The following is a 17,947-nucleotide window of genomic DNA, read 5'->3' on the forward strand; positions in this document are numbered from 1 at the left end:
CACTTCTGTTACAGACCCTCCCTTCCCTCTTTCTACACCCTTAAGAGGGGACACATGACCCAGAATGAACCAGTTAGAGTTCTTCCTCAAGAGTTTTCTAACTGAGGGCAGGAGAGAGGTGTCTTCCCCCTCTGGTCAAAGCTAGTGGTTACAGCTGCAGCCATGTGAGGAAAGCTGATCTGAACAAATAAAGCCAATATATACTAAGTTCTCCACAGTGTTCAAATTCCTGGACCATGTCACAGGGGAGGCATCCTCCACTTCAGTCCTATCCCCTGACCTCCCATTCCCCCTTTAAAGCCATCTGAGCAGGGCTCATGACATTTGTGGCCAGTAAAGTGGCTTCTCCTTTCCTTCCATCTGGGATGTAATCTCTGCTAAAACAGAGAAAAAAGACTCTTTTTCAGGCTTAGTTGTGCAGCTTACAGGATATTGGTTCTCTGACCAGAGATTGAACTGGGGGCCCTGGCAGTGAGACTGCCAGGGAATCTCTCCCCTTCCCCCAGCAAAAGACTTTTGAGTATAATGTAACACCAGAATTATGCTATAAGAAATAGTCGAAATCAACAAGAGAAAAACTGTTTCACAGTTACTTCATACTGAAGAAACCAAAGGACTGAACGCCTCTTTTGGAGTAGAAACTGGAGGGAAATGCATGGATTTCTGACTGGTGACAAAGCAGAAAGGGGAGGAGGGAGGTGGAAGGGGGACTACAAGGAAGAGATCACTAAAGATTTAAAAGATAATTTGAGAGGTAAAAGAACTATGTTCACCATCCTCTGCATTAGCTAATAGTAAGATACTCTTCTTGAACTATGTCGTCATATCTTTCCTAACGTGAGCAGCAGAACAAAGGGTATATAAGCGTCCCACCAACCTCAAGAGTACTGTGTAGTATGAATGTGATGAGAAAGCAAAGGAGGCTAACAGAAAAATGTCCACCATGAGGAGACTTCAGTCTCATCTTCTGACTCCCTGGGTATCTATTATTACCTTCCCCACACTCTCATCACCTGGACAGACTCAGTGAAGCATGTTTCTACTGAAAAGGACCTCAAGTTGTTGGTGAAGGTGCAGAACAAGATCCCGCCACACACCACCGACAGTGTTCCCAGAGTGCAGCACTGCTCACGCTATCAGGCATGTGCCCCTGCCTGCAACGGACTGTGGCTACCCCCACCTCCCCAGAATGCCCCTGGACTCCCACGGCTTTAGTTCTGATTCCTCTTGGGTGTCTATATACATGTAAGAAACTGGTCCTATGGAGCTAAAAGGATATGGATTAGCAAGAGAAATAAGAGAGCTATACAAAGTGCCCAGTCTTCCGGAATGAGGATCATTTTGCCCTTTTCCCCTCCCAGACGAGCTGTTTCTTCTGCTCCTAATAAAGGTTTAGAACAAGACTAAGAATCTGCATGGCTACAACTTCACTAAGCAGACAAAGTGAAGTGAAGTGAAGTCACTTAGTCGTGTCTGACTCTTCGCGACCCCGTGGACTGTAGCCTGCCAGGCTCCTTTGTCCATGGGATTTTCCAGGCAAGAATACCGGAGTGGGTTACCATTTCCTTCTCCAGGGGATCTTCCCAACCCAGGGATCAAACCCGGGTCTCCTGCATTGGAGGCAGACGCTTTAACCTCTGAGCCACCAGGGAAGCCTAAGCAGACAAAGGCCTACATAAAGTTCCACACAACTGCACATATTTAAAATCACTTGCTAGAGTACCTCCACTTCAATGATGTCATCCAGCGACCCCAACAAAAGAACTATTTCAATGTTTTGAACTTTGCAGTCAAGCAACATGTTATGCTTCTCTAACCGACTCTGTTCCAGAGAACTCTGAAGGATCACAACTTCTTTTTGCCATTTTCCCACTTCCCTGCAAATACACAGATATAAAAAAGTGATTATATTTTACTAATTACATAAAGTTCCATCAAGGAAGAAAAACATGTTTATAAACTTACTTGAAAAAAATACTTTTTCTTTCAAGTGCTGTTAAGTTGCAGAGTTAGCCCATGAATGCTTGTAATTTAAACTTTAACACTCCTGACAAAGGCCACGAATATAATTATTTAATCCAAGGGAACATTTCCAATAATAAACATTATTACTTTAATCAGGCTAGCAACAATATAGTGCTCTCCAAGTTACCTTAGTTTTAAATCTGTACAATTTTTCAGGCTGTATCTCTCTCAATATAAGTTCTACATTTTAGAACCTCAAACCAAGAGAAAGTGTCTGTTAGCAAGATAAATGTCTTACCAATTAAGTCATTACACACTTAACAGTCTAACTTTATTACTACCATCACCACCACTAATGTAAGGCCTTTGATCTTAATGAGGGGAAAAACCAAGTAGAATCCAGTTGAAACAAAAGGGGGGACTTTAAAGAGGACCCAGAAGACTAAAAATAAAAGAAAATAAATTAAGAATTATATGGTTTTCAAAAATCTGATGATAGAGATGTGGTTCTATTTAAATTAAATATGAGCCCAAAAAAATCATCTGTAAACAAACTTAATTCCACTCAAAAATCTTAGACAAAGAATTTTCTGGCAGCATCTTGAAACACTAAGACTTTGAACATTGTGAAATATTCAAGAGTTTGAGCAAAAACAGAACTCACTGCACCTGTTCACTTACGGTTGTGTCAATCACACAGGAGAGCAGATGTCACTGGTTCAACAGACCAGTGGACTCAAAGTGCTACTGATCATCGTCACAGCAAATATATGCTCACTGTATGCCAGGTACTGTTCCAAGTACCATATGAACTCATTTAATCCTTACGACTATTCTATGACGTAGGCACTATTACCATTCCTATTTTACTGATAAGAAAATGAAGGCACCATATATAAGCAGCAGAGCTAGGGCCGGGAACCATGCAGCATGGCTCCAGATTCTACACCTCACTCGCTATGCTCTGTCACACAGACTAGCAGGGCCTTCCTAACAGGCAGGGACCGGTGTCAAGGAGATTTATGGTAAGGAAGCTGAACCTCCAATACTCTGGCCACCTGATGCGACGAAATGACTCATTTGAAAAGACCCTGATGTTGGGAAAGATTGGAGGCAGGAGAAGGGGATGACAGAGGATGAGATGGTTGGATGGCATCACCAACTCAACGGACATGAGTTTGAGTAAGCTCCAGGAGTTGGTGATGGACGACAGGGAGGCCCGGCATGCTGCAGTTCATGAGGTCGCAAAGAGTCAGACACGACTGAGCGATTGAACTGAACTGAACTCTTTGTATAGGTCTCTTTTTACTCATTTAAAAGTACTGTACACTCTAAACAACTAACCACCTTTCTTGGTTTTTCCCCTAAGTTGCAATGCTTGATAGATGCAATACGAGACCAAAAGCCACATAAAGGTACATATTCAAATAACAAAACTACTATAATAAATTTCAAATTGATGGTAAACATTTTTTAAACTCTGATAAACTTTTTAATCACCTATCAATGGCCAAAAACTTCTTTCGTTCCTCTTCAATTTGAGCTTGGACTTTCTCAACATTGGTATTCTGAGTGACAAATTCATCCTTAAGTTGCTGCTGTTTTTCCATGAGTTCATCCACAATTTTCAGACAATTTTCTTCAACCTGTATGGAGATGATTTACATTACAGGTTTACCATCTTTTACATTAGTAAGGCCAACAGGTCATTTTATTATTAATACAACCATGCCAGTCATTCTAAGATAAACCCTGTCCTATATGCTGCCAGAACCTCCACTTTAGAATGTGACCCACTCCTGTTTATACTACCAGGTAATCACTACCTACCTTTCTCTTTCACTTTGGATTCATTTCCCAGCTTGCTGCCATCTGACTTCTGTTTCCACTGCCAGTGAAAACCTTCTTCCTACCAGACTTTACCTTCTTGGCTTTAACTTTAGCCTTTTCACTTTAACTTTGCTCACTTCCCCCGTGGCTGTCTTCATAACCAAGGCAACCACTCCTTCCAGAACTCCATCCTTGCTCCACTGCTCTTCGCTGCCTACTCTCTGAATTTACATAATGTATTCAAGCCACTCCCATAAACCAGCCTAGACTTCTCCTGTTATCCATGTACTTGCTAACTACCTGTCTGAAATCGCTGTTTAGATGTCACACAGGGAAGTCATACTCCACAGGTCCAGAATTTTCTCTCCTTAATCTCTCCTTCTGGAGAAGGCAATGGCAACTCACTCCAGTACTTTTGCCTGGCAAATCCCGTGGACGGAGGAGCCTGGTGGGCTGCAGTCCATGGGGTCGCTAGGAGTCAGACACGACTGAGCGACTTCACTTTCACTTTTTACTTTTATGCACTGGAGAAAGAAATGGCAACCCACTCCAGTGTTCTTGCCTGGAGAATCCCAGGGATGGGGGAGCCTGGTGGGCTGCCGTCTATGGGGTCGCACAGAGTCAGACACAACTGAAGCGACTTAGCAGTAGCAATCTCTCCTCCTATCCACCAATCACCCAAGTGAGAATTCAGGACCATGCTCTCAACATCTAGAAAGTCATGAAGCTGTGCAGATTTTACATCAAGTATTTCTCAAATCTGTACCCCTTCCCCACCTTCTATCACTATTAGAGCTTTTCAGGAACTCAACAAATGCTTATTCATCAAAGAAAGTCATCATTTCAATGCCACTTTGGTCACGCATCATTACTTACCTTCTTCAGGTTATCAGTGTCTTCTCTCCCTTTCTGGATTGTTTCCTTTAATGTGTTAATCTTATTCAGTTTCTTCTTCAGATGATTGCGACTATATTCAAGTTGAATATTAAGCCGAGTTTTTTGTTTCTCAAATTCTAATCTAGTATAATAAAGTCAAGCATTAAAAGTAGTAAACAGAGTCCTTTAATTTTAAAAAAATTTTTTGGTTTTTATTATAGAAAATTTCAAATACAAACATAAAAAAAAGAACACTACAATGGATTTCCATACAGCTATTACCCAACCCTAATAAGTAATTCATGGTTCATCTTGTTTTACCTATAATCCCACTTATTACTCCTTCTCATCACTGAATTATTTAAAGCAAATTTCAGACATCATGTAATTTCATCAATAAATATTTTAATGTTTCTCTGAAAGTGAAGTGACTTTTAATACATAACCATAAACTTCTATAGGTAGAAATAATAACATTCTTAATATCAAAGTGCTATCTTTGCCAAATTTCCTGATTCTCATTAATTTTAAAAAACTGGTTTGTTTGAATCAGGATTTATATACTGCATATGAATGTGTTTCTCAAATCCTTTACAATCTATAGTTTTCTTATCTTTTTCTTTAAGTTACAATTCATATGTTTATTCTATTTAGTCAATTAATCTTTTCAAATAGTAGTTCATTCACAAACTCCAAACTTGGGAGTTCAAGAACACGTTCTTTCCTGATGTACTTCCCCACTATGCGAGCTTCATAACCTCCCCATAAAGAAGTCCAGTATCAAAAAGACAGTTTCTTCAGTAAGTGGTGCTGGGAAAACTGGACTTCTTTTATATGTAAAAGAAGAAAATTAGAACATCCTCTAACACCATATACAAAAATAAACTCAAAATGGATTAAAGGCCTGAATGTAAGATCAGAAACCATAAAACTCCTAGAGGAAAACATATGCAGAATATTCTTTGACGTAAATTGTAGCCACATTTTTTGGAATCTGCCTCCTAAAGCAAAGGAAATAAAAGCAAAAATAAACAAATGATACCTAATTAAACTTGTGAGCTTTTTGTACAGAAAAGGAAACCACTGACAAAAGGAAAAGACAATCTATTAAATGTGAGAAAATATTTGCAAATGATGTAACTGCTAAGGTGTTAATATACAAAATATACAATCAGCTCAAACAACTCAAAACCAAACAACCAATGAAAAAATGGTCAGAAGATCTGAATAGACTATTTCCAAAGAGGAAATGCAGATGGCCAACAGACAAACGAAAAGATACTCAACACTGTTAATCAACAGGGAAATACAAATCAAATTCATCTCACACCTGTCAGAAAGGCTATTGTTAAAAAGAACACAAGTAACAAATGCTGGCAAGGATGTAGAGAAAAGGGAACCCTGGTACACTGTTGATAGGGATGTAAATTGGTGCAGCCACTATGGAAAACAATATGGAGATTTCTAAAAATAAAAAAAGAAGACTAAAAATAGAACTACCATTATGACCCAGCACTTGCACTTCTGGGTACATATTAAAAAAAAACTGAATGTAAATAAAAAATATTTGCATTCTAAATAAAAAAGATACATGCACCCCACTGCAGCCATGAAATTAAAAGACGCTTACTCCTTGAAAGAAAAGTTATGACCAACCTAGATAGCATATTCAAAAGCAGAGACATTACTTTGCCAACAAAGGTCCATCTAGTCAAGGCTATGGTTTTTCCAGTGGTCATGTATGGATGTGAAAGTTGGACTGTGAAGAAAGCTGAGGGCCAAAGAATTGATGCTTTTGAACTGTGGTGTTGGAGAAGACTCTTGAGAGTCCCCTGGACTGCAAGGAGATCCAACCAGTCCATTGTAAAGGAGATTAGTCCTGGGTGTTCTTCGGAAGGACTGATGCTGAAGCTGAAACTCCAATACTTTGGCCACCTCACGCGAACAGTTGACTCATTGGAAAAGACTCTGATGCTGGGAGGGACTGGGGTCAGGAGGAGAAGGGGACAACAGAGGATGAGATGGCTGGATGGCATCACCGACTTGATGGACCTGAGTTTGGGTGAACTCTGGGAGTTGGTGATGGACAGGGAGGCCTGGCATGCTGCAATTCATGGGGTCGCAAAGAGTTGGACATGACTGAGCGACTGAACTGAACTGAACCCTACTGTTCATAGCAGCATTATTTACAACTGCCAAGATATGGAAGCAAATGAAGTGTTCATCAACAAATTAATGGATAAAGATGTGATATGGTGGTTCAGAGGTTAAAGCGTCTGCCTATAATGCGGGGGACCCGGGTTCGATCCCTGGGTCAGGAAGATCCCCTGGAGAAGGAAATGGTAACCCACTCCAGTATTCTTGCCTGAAGAATCTCGTGGACAGAAAAGCCTGGTAGGCTACAGTCCTGCTGCTGCTGCTAAGTTGCTTCAGTCGTGTCCGACTCTGTGACAGCACAGACAGCAGCCCACTAGGCTGCTCCTCTGTCTCTGGGATTCTCCAGGCAAGAATACTGGAGTGGGTTGCCATTTCCTTCTCCAATGCATGAAAGTGAAAACTGAAAGTGAAGTCGCTCAGTCGTGCCTGACTCTTAGCAACCCCATGGACTGGAGCCTGCCAGGCTCCTCCGTTCATGGGATTTTCCAGGCAAGAGTACTGGAGTGGGGTGCCATTGCCTTCTCCAGGCTACAGTCCAGGGGGTCACAAAGAGTTGGACACAACTGAGCTACTTCACTTTCACTTTCACTATACGTATATATATACACACAGTGGAATACTATTCAGCTATAAAATAGAAGAAAATTTCGCCATGTGCAATGTGGATGGACTTGAAGGGTATTATGCCAAGGGAAGTAAGTCAGACGAAGACAAATACTATATGCTATAATTAATATGTGGAATCCAAAAAAATACAACAAACTAGTGAATATAACAAAAAAGAAGCAGACACTGAGAATAAACTGCTGCTGCTGCTGCTGCTAAGTCGCATCAGTCGTGTCTGACTCTGTGCAACCCCATAGGCGGCAGCCCACCAGGCTCCTTCGTCCCTGGGATTCTCCAGGCAAGAATACTAGTGGTTATCATGAGGAGAAGGATGGAGAAAGGAGCAACATAGCAGGAGGGGATTGAGAGGTACAAACTAGTGGGTATACAATAAGCTACAACGATATACTGAATAACACAGGGAATATAATCAATATTTTATAATAACAAATGGAGTATATTCTTTGAAAACTATGAATCATTACACTGTATACTTGTAACTATATAATACTGTATATCAACTATAAATCAGTAAAAGTCATATCTTAAAAAAAACTCCAATATCAACTATAGCTCATCCTCTCTCCATCTACCCTCCCTCACATGACCTGCTAATAGAATCATTCATATAAGAAACATTTTAAAGCACTAATTGTATCAGACACTGTGCTAAATACTACTAATACAAAGGCAACAACAGCAGTAATGACAAAAAGAGAGTAATATTTAATGTGTTGTTCAGTTGCTAAGTCATGTCCAACTCTTTGGGACACTATGGGGTGTACACGTCCAGGCTTCCCTGTACTTTAGTATCTCCCAGAGTTTGCTTAAACTCCTGTCTGTTGAGTCAGTGATGCCATCCAACCATCTCATCCTCTGTCGCCCCCTTCTTCTCCTGCCCTCAATCTTTCCCAACATTAGAGTTTTTTCCAATGAGTCAGCTCTTCACATCAGGTGGCCAAAGCACTGGAGCTTCAGGATCAGTCCTTCCAATGAATATTCAGGTGTGATCTCCCTGCAGTGCAAGAGACACTCAGGAGTCTTCTCCAACATCACAATTCAAAAGCGTCAATTCTTCGGTGCTCTCCTTCTTTATGGTCTAACTCACATATCCATACCTGACTACTGGAAAAACCACAGCTTTCAGTCTATGGACGTTTGTCAGCAAAGTGATGTCTCTGCTTTTTAATATGCTGCTTAGGTTTGTCATGGCTTTCCTTCCAAGGAGCAAGCATCTTTTAATCTCATGGCTGCAGTCACCATTCACAGTGATTTCTGGAGCCCACAAAAATAAAACCTGTCATTGTTTCAACTTTTTCCCTATTTTCCATGAAGTGATGAGACTGGATGCCATCATCTTAGTTTTTGAATGCTGAATTCTAGGTCAGCTTTTTCACTCTCCTGTTTTCACTTTCATCAAGAGGCTCTCTAGTTCCTCTTCATTTTCTTCCATTAGAGTGGTATGATCTGCATATTGATATTGTCACTGATATTACTTCTGGCACTCTTGATTCCAGCTTGTTATTCATCCAGTCCGGCATTTTGCATGATGTACTCTGCATATAAGTTAAATAAGCAGAGTGACAATATACAGCCTTGACATACTCCTTTTCCAATTTGGTACCACTCCGTTGTTCCATATCCAGTACTTACTGTTGCTTCTTGTCCTGCATACAGGCTTCTTAGGAGACAGGTAAGGTGGTCAACTGGTAGTCCCATCTCTTTAAGAATTTTCCACAGTTTGTTGTGAGCCACACAATCAAAGGCTTTAGTATAGTCAGTGAAGCAGAAGTACATGTTTTTCTGGAATTACCTTGATTTCTCTACGATCCAACTAATATAGGGAATTTGATCTCTGGTTCCTTTGTCTTTTCTAAATCCAGCTTGTATATCTGCAAGTTCTCAGTTCATGTACTGCTGAAGCCTAGTTTGAAGGATTTTGAGCATGACTTTGCCAGCATGTGAAATAAGTGTAACTGTATGGTAGTTTGTACATTCTTTGGCACTGCCTTCCCTTGGGATTGGAATGAAAACTGACCCTTTTCCAGTTCTGTGGCCACTGCTGAGTTTTCCAAATTTTTGACATATTGAGTACGGCACTTTAACAGTACCATCTTTAAGGATTTGAAATAGCTCCGCTGGAATTCTATCACCTCCACTAGCTTTGTTGGTAGTAATGCTTCCTAAGGCCCCTTGACTTCACACTCCAGGATATCTGGCTCTAGGTAAGTGATTGTACCATTGTGATTATCTGGGTCGTGAAGATCTTTTTTGTATAGTTCTACCTGCCATCTCTTCTTAATCACTTCTGCTTCTGTTAGGTCCATAACATTTCTGTCCTTTATTGTGCCCATCCTTGCATTAAATGTTCCATTGATATTTCCAGTTTTCTTGAAGCAATCTCTCATCTTTCCCATTCTGTTGTTTTCCTCTATTTCTTTGCATTGTTCACTTGAGAAGGCTTTCTTATCTCTCCTGTCTATTCTCTGGAATTCTGCACTCAGTTGGGTATATCTTTCTCTAGACTTTCACCTCTCTTCTTTTCTCAGCTATTTGTAAAGCCTTCTGAGACAACTACTTTGCCTTCTTGCATTTCTTTTTCTTTAGGATGGTCTTGGTCACTGCCTCCTGTACAGTGTTATGAATTTCCATCCATAGTTCTTCAGGCACTCTATCAGTTCTAATCTCTTGAATCCATTTGTCACCTGCACCATACAATCATGAGGGATTTGATTTAGGTCATACCTAAATGGCCTAGTGGTTTTCCCTACTTGCTCAATTTGAGCCTGAATTTTGCAATAAGGAGCTCATGATCTGAGCTGCAGTCAACTCCAGATTGTTTTTGCTAACTGTATAGAGCTTCTCTACCTTTGGTTGCAAAAAATATAATCAATCTGATTTCAGTATTGACCATCTGGTGATGTCCATGTGTAGCCATCTCGTGTTGTTGGAAGAGGGTGTTTGCTATGACCAGTGTGTTCTCTTGACAAAACTCTATTAGCCTTTGTCCTGTTTCATTTTGTACTCCAAGCCCAAACTTACTTGTTACTCCAGGTATGTCTTGACTTCCTACTTTTGCATTCCAATCCCTGTGATGAAAAGGACATCTTTTTCTGTTGTTAGTTCTAGAAAGTCTTATAGGTCTTCACAGAACCAGTCAACTTCAGGTTCTTCGGCATTACTGGCTGAGGCATAGACTTGGATTACTGTGATGTTGAATGGTTTGCCTTGGAAATGACCGAGATCATTCTGTTGCTTTTGAGATTGCCCCAAGTACTGCATTTTGGTCTCTTCTGTTGACTATGAGGGCTACTCCATTTCTTCTAAGGGATTCTTGCCCACAGTAGTAGATGGTTATCTGAATTAAATTCACCCTTTATTGTTCATTTTAGTTCACTGATTCCTAAAATGTCAGTGTTCACTCTTGCCAACGCCTGCTTGACCACATCCAATTTACCTTGATTCATCGATCTAATACTCCACGTTCCTATACAATATTGTTCTTTAGAGCACTGGACTTTACTTTTACCACCAGATACATCCACAGCTGAGTATTGATTCCACTTTGGCCCAGCTTCTTCATTCTTTCTGGAGCAAGGATTAATTCCTCAAAAAGACATAATGATCCCAAACATGAATGTACTTAATCACAGAACTTTAAACATCATGAAACATAAACTGAGAAAACTGAAGAGAATGACAGATCCAAAAGTACTTGGAAATTTTAAAACTCCTCTCTTAGGGAACACTAGACCAATTAGACAAAGAGTTAGTAAGTACACAAAAGACACCAATCAACTTGACTTAAAGCTACTCAGAAAATACTCTACCCAACAGAACAATGCATATTCATTTCAATAGCACACAGAATATTTATTAAGATATAATACATGCCATGCTACCAAATAAGCATCAATCAACTTAAAAGGATTTAAATAATGCAAAATATATTTCTTATCACAATAAAAATCAGTAACAGAAACATATCTAAATCCTCCCCCCATCACAACAATTTCTGTTAAACTAAACAATACTTCTAAACACCCCATGGATCACAGAACAAAACCACAAAGAATATTAACAAATATTTTAAATGGAATGAAAATGAAATAAAACATACCAGCAACAGTAGGATAGAGCTTAAGCAGTGCTTAAAGGAAAATAAACAGCTAAAATGCTTATATTATAAATGAAGAAAAGCATAAAATACATAAAGCAAGCTTCTATCTTAAAAAGTAAGAAAAAAGAGAAGTAAATTAAACCCAAAATAAGTAGCATCAAGGAAATAAAGAAGTTAAGAACAGAAGTCAACTACACAGAAACAGATAAACCATAGAGAAAAATCAGTGAAGTCAAGAGCTGGTCTTACAAAGGACCATAAAACTGATACAACTCTAGCTAGACATCAAGAAGAAAAGACAAATTAGCAATATCAGGAATGAAAGGGCCATCAGTACAGATCCTACAAAACTAAAAAGGATGAAAGGGGAAATGTTAATAACTTCATATTAATAAATTTGATAACTCAGATGAAATATACAAATGTTATTTTCAATACACAAGCTACCAAAGCTTACTCAAGAAAAAAGATGTCCTGAATGGCCTTATATCTAATAAGGAAACTGAATTTGTAATTTAAGAATATTTCCATAAAGAAAAGTGGGTAGCACCAGTGGCTTCACTTGCAAAATTTACCAAACTTTTAGGAAAAAAATAATAAAATTCTACAGAAACTCCATGAAAAACAGAGGAGAGAATAATTCCTGACTCATTTTATAAGTCTGGCATTACCTGATACAAAAATGTAAAAAAGAATATTTGCAAGAAAAATAAACTATAGACCAATACTCTCATGAATATAGATATAAAAATCCACACCAAAATTTTAATGAGTCAATCCAAAAATATTTGAAAAGAATAATACAACATGACCCAGTGGGGTTCATCTTAGATATGCTAAGTTGGTTTAATATTCTAAAAATCAATCACTGTAATTTAGTATATTAATAAGCCACCTCCCCTCAAACTCCAGAAGTATTACTATCCCAACAGATAGCAGAAAAAGTATTTGACAAAATTCAACACTCACTCATAATAAAAGAAATTTCAGCAAGCTAGAAACAGAAGGGAATATCCTCTTTTCTGGCAAGTGGCCTGAGGCTGTTTGTTTATAGAAAGGTTATACAACTTTATCTACACATATGGATATTTAAAGAGAACTAAGTACATTTTAATAACCACGGTGTGTGTAATTATTTCCCCATTCTCTTACTGGGTATATTTGTGCTTTTTCTCTTTAAAAATTGTGGAATAAAAGAATTAGACCTCTTTATAAAAACAGCAATGTTTATTAGCTATTTCTTGATGAACTGAAATAAAGGCCACCTCAGGCATAATTCCTTTAAATTATGAAATAATAGTTACATTTACATATAAATAATTGCTTACCAACATCTTTTAATAAAAATACCTTTTTTGATCTGCTTCCTGTTGCTGTTTAATATGCTTGTTCTCAAATTCACGAATATTTTCTACACCAATTTCTTCACAGAAGTGTTGAAAAATATCATCTTCAACCTTTTAAATTATTTTAAAACCAAATGGTTTAATAATCAATTTTACAAAAATATATAGACAATCCTTAAATCTATGTTTTTCCCACCAAGATTTTCTGGGTTAGGACAGACTATTTCCGACAAGCATCACTACTCTGTAAATTTGGTGCTTTCTCTTTAGTTAACTACACTTACCTATTTTCAAAGTTCTTATTCTAAAAACAAAATAAGAAAGTTCACGGTGGCCTTTTAAGTGCTTTGGCTTTATGAAGTGTTTAATACAAAATTGAAATGTTTACTTTAGCCATACTAAAATATAACATTCTATATAAATACAGAAAATATTCTTTATGAGTAATACTATAGATTCTTTTTTTAATATAAATTTATTTTAATTGGAGGCTAATTACAATATTGTATTGGTTTTGCCGTACATCAACATGAATCCGCCATGGGTGTACACGTGTTCCTCATCCTGAACCCCCATCCCACCTCCCTCCCTATACCATCCCTCTGGGTCATCCCAGTGCACCAGCCCCAAGCATCCTGTATCATGCATCAAACCTGGACTGGAGATTCATTTCATAGATTCTTAAATAATATAAAACCAAGAGGACTAAAGCATAGAATTAACATTCATAAAATTTGGAAAAACTAGAATAAGCCAAATCCATTAATATTTTAAGAGTTTCCCTGGTGGCTCAGAAGGCAAAGAATCTACCTGCAATGCAGGAGACCTGGGTTCAGTCCCTGGGTTGGGAAGATCCCCTGGAGAAGGGAATGGCTACCCACTTCAGTATTGTGGTCTGGAGAATTAATTCCATGGACAGAGGAGCCTGGCAGGCTACAGTCCATGGGGTCACAAAGATTTTTAAAGCCCGGCATTTATGCACAATTATAGGATAAGAGAGACCTGTTTTAGCAACAGGACATGTAAAAAAGTTTCACACTTCAGTTGAACGTAAATTAAATATGAAAGTGATATGACTACTGCAACAGTAATCTATAATTTGTATAAGGAGATAATCCAAGTCATGTAAAATTATGTTTCTGTGTGCAGAGTTCCAGGGTACTCTATACTGGTCAGACAGTATTTTCACATTATTTTTTATTCTAGGCATTGACAACAGAGTATCCAAAGGCTGGTTACCAGAATTGGTCTTAAATCCATAGTAAACATAAATAAATAAGTAATTAGGGATATTTAACCTGGAAAAGGATAATTAAGGGGCAACATAAGGGTAGTTTCATGTGGTAGAAGGCAGAACTAGAGGCAATGGGTGAAAGCACTGAGTGATGGTGTGACAAACAATGTTTTAAAGGTTAAAGATAAGCAGCAGTGGGATGGGTTAAGCCAGAGAGTTCCTGTTACTTTATCAGCAGAGGTTAGATGGTCATGTCTTTGGTGCTCCAGAGCCAAGCAGCTGTGCCTGGCATACAACAAATGTTCAAGACAAAATTACTGAGTGAATACACAACCTTAAAAGCTGACACAAGGGACAAAGTTTTTTCCTTCTTAGGCAGTGGAAGAAAGAAAATGACTGCAAATTTTACAATGGACAAGGAGAGGATGACAGCTGAAGAGAATAAGCATGTACTAGTACTCATCATCCCTTGAGATGAGCAACAGTGCGTCTCAAAGAATACAAGGGATACAAGGAAACTAATACAATATAAGGAAATTAATTTGGCAAACCAATAAAACTTAGCATTTATCAAACTTTGCTTCAGCACATATTGAAGAAGCCTTAAATTTGGTATCTGGTCTAGAACCAAGCCACATGCCATTTAGTAATAAATATATTACTCATAACCTTATCTATCTTTCGTTGAAATTCTTTAATTCTTTGTTGTCGTTCTTTGATTCCTTCACTCAACATGGCACATTGAGATTCAATATTTAGTAGTTCACTTTGTAGCTGAGATTGTTCCTGATTATAAAAAAGAAAAATGTCTTTTTAACATGGCTATATTAGCTTTATACAGTAGAGCCAAAAACATGATCGGTATCTTTCAGAAAAAAAAGAGACTCTGTGAGCTAAGGCAAATTCAGGTACAACTGAATAACAACATTAAAATAAAGTCATAAAAATAAAGTAACTTAAAGGACTATAATTTACCTCAATCACAAGGCAAAGTATAAAAATTACATGGTGCTTTATAAATGTAATTCCTGAAATTCTATGCCTTGGTCCCAATTTCCATCAAATTTTATGTAAATCTATATTACCCGGTAAAAAGCAGCAAGGTGCTTCTTCTTAATGATCTCTAGTTCACTTTGTGCATATTTGAGTCGTGTAGTAGTCCCTTGTATTAGAGCCTGTATTTGCTTCAAATCTGCTTCCTTGCGCACTATCTTCATTAAATCCTAAAAAGAAAGGGAGATATAACAACACTTTATAATAGACAACACTCTCACTTTTCACAGTACTCTCATAGATCATAAATCACTGCTTTTTACGTGTAACTATATCCACAACTCTACCTTCCCTTCTTCTGATAAAAGATTGGGCAACTAAGTGCGTAAGTCATCTGGAGTAACCAAGAGGCCATACAGCCTCCTCAGAAAACTCACTTATGTCCTCACAGGAAACAGGCGAGAAAATGAAGAATGGGGAGTGCACGTTCTACCCAAGGCACACAAATGGTGTAAATGAGACCATGCGATCTTTGTTGCCTTTCTTTAGTGCCTTCTTGGCTTGCCTCATCCATTTCCTTCTCTCTTCACCTATCCTACTGCTCAACCAAATAAACTCCCTCATATATGTTCTGTATTTTTTACTTCAAGTCTGTATATGAAAACATGTGTATACATACTCACCTACATGTTTTTGCCAGTCTGTTTTGCAATTTTAGAATCACATTAGACATACTTTTCTACCTCCTGCTTTACTCATTCAGTTACTCACAAAAGTCAACTGATAAAGCTCTAAATTAATTCTTTTAAAGGTTGTATATTATTCCATTGTGACTGTAACAAAATTATTTCACTCTTAATGATGGACATTCATTTTGTGTCCAGGTTTTTGCCATCACAAACAGCACTGCAGTAACACACTTTGGTGCGTACCCTTAAATACTGCTGTTTTTATTTCTATGCAATAGATTCCCCAGTGTGAGATCAATGGGTCAAAGGTGTTGATGTTCTTATTATACTAGTTGGTACTAACTGCTTTTCCAAAGCTTTAACCATTCATATTTCTATAAATGATATATGAGTGAGTATGTGTTTCTTTATAAGTCTACTAGCATATATATATATTTCCCAACTCTTATTGATACGCATGAAGTAATCCTGAGTACTATATTCTATACTGAGCATTTTTTCAGGTTTATTAGCCATATGGATTTCCTCTATGAACTGCCTAAACCCCTCCTTTCCCTAGATGTTTCTATCGTGGCTTTTTCAAATCAATTTATAGAACTCTTTGATAGCATAAAACCAACAGTCTTCATTTAAAACTTTAAAAAATTTTATACAATGGCTGTTATCCTCATTTAAAATACTACTTTTAATTTAAGCTTTCAATCTATCCTTATTTTTATATGTCATAATATGGAGCACAAAATTAACTTTCCCTAGATGTGCCAATGAAAGTGAAAGTCGCTCACTTGTTTCTGACTCTTTGCGACCCCATGGACTGTACAGTCCATGGAATTCTCCAGGCCAGAATACTGGAGTGGGTAGCCCTTCCCTTCTCCAGGGAATCTTCCCAACCCAGGGATCAAACCCAGGTCTCCCGCATTGCAGGCGGATTCTTTACCAGCTGAGCCACCAGGGAAGCCCAACACCATCTCTCTCTTCTTTTCTCGCCAAACTAAAGTTATCATTTTGTGCTGTGTTCTGTCACTCTGTCGTGTCTGACTCTGCGACCCCGTGGACTGCAGCCCACCAGGCTCCTCTGTCCATGGGATTCTCCAGGCAAGAGTACTGGAGTGGGATGCCATGCCCTCCTCCAGGGGATCATCCCAACCCAGGGATGGAACTGAGGTCTCCCACATTGTAGGTGGATTCTTTACTGTCTAAGCTACCAGGAAAGCCCAAAATATCATCCCAGTTGTATGTTAAATTGTCAAATATAATTGGGCCCATTTCTGTAGTTCCTATTCTTTCTCAATTAACCTGTCCATTAGAACTTCCAATAGAAGTTCTACCACACTCTCTTCTGTTACATATTTTTTTTACTAGTCTCGGGAAATTCATTTCTAAGAATTAGCGAATCACTTTGTCAAATAAAAAATCCTTGGTAATATCTTACTTGAACTTGCATTCAAATTATATTAACTGGAGAACTTCTAACCCAAGAATATAGTATGTCTTTTCTTTGGTGTTGTCTTGTCCCTCAGTGGGATTTAGTTTTCTAATAGTTACGTGTCTTTATACTTACATTTATTTCTATTGTGAGTAGAATATTTTCCCAATTTTAGATGCTCTTTTACAGTATAGAGAAAAACTACAGAGTTTTGTTTATGTAGCACTCTCATTACCTTATTAAATCTAGTAGTTTTAAAACTACAATCTTATCAGAAAAAGGTTTTTCTCCTTCCCAAAAATGTATATAAATTATTTCATTTTGTGCCTAATTAATATCACTTCCAAGACTATGTTAAATAATAACAGTGATAGCAGATATCCATTTACTTCCTGATTTTAACTAAAATAATTTTTATGTTTCAGCATTTAATCAATTATTTCTGTTGTTTTGGGCAAGAGATACTTATTTTTTATAAAGTAATTTCCACAAACTACTCTTTTACTTAGAACTTTAATTAGGACCAGCTGCTGACCTTTATAAAATCTAATTGGGATCACATGACTTTTCCCCTGCCTTTAATCTGTAAATGTAATGGATTATATTGACTGATGGCAACACCGAAACACCCATGTATTCTTAGAACAAATTCTATTCAACAGATGTATTTTTCTATCACTACATTGCTAAATACTCAGCAGTGAT

At 38.0% G+C, this 17,947-nt stretch overlaps 1 protein-coding gene across 1 annotated transcript in view; it reads right to left on the bottom strand.

Annotated features, from left to right (window-relative positions):
• Positions 1-17,947, bottom strand: part of SMC1B (structural maintenance of chromosomes 1B) — an 83,451-nt gene that overhangs the window by 18,058 nt on the left and 47,446 nt on the right. Inside the window, exons 13-18 of the mRNA XM_068971560.1 lie at positions 15,220-15,357; positions 14,804-14,920; positions 12,905-13,011; positions 4,672-4,813; positions 3,466-3,611; positions 1,724-1,877 (exon numbers count right to left, since the gene is read on the bottom strand). Coding sequence (XP_068827661.1) covers positions 1,724-1,877; positions 3,466-3,611; positions 4,672-4,813; positions 12,905-13,011; positions 14,804-14,920; positions 15,220-15,357 — 804 coding nt within the window. The remainder of the gene's footprint in view (positions 1-1,723; positions 1,878-3,465; positions 3,612-4,671; positions 4,814-12,904; positions 13,012-14,803; positions 14,921-15,219; positions 15,358-17,947) is intronic.

The sequence above is a fragment of the Capricornis sumatraensis genome, chromosome 4 (genome assembly GCF_032405125.1).
Source record: "Capricornis sumatraensis isolate serow.1 chromosome 4, serow.2, whole genome shotgun sequence".
NCBI classification, from domain to species: domain Eukaryota; kingdom Metazoa; phylum Chordata; class Mammalia; order Artiodactyla; family Bovidae; genus Capricornis; species Capricornis sumatraensis.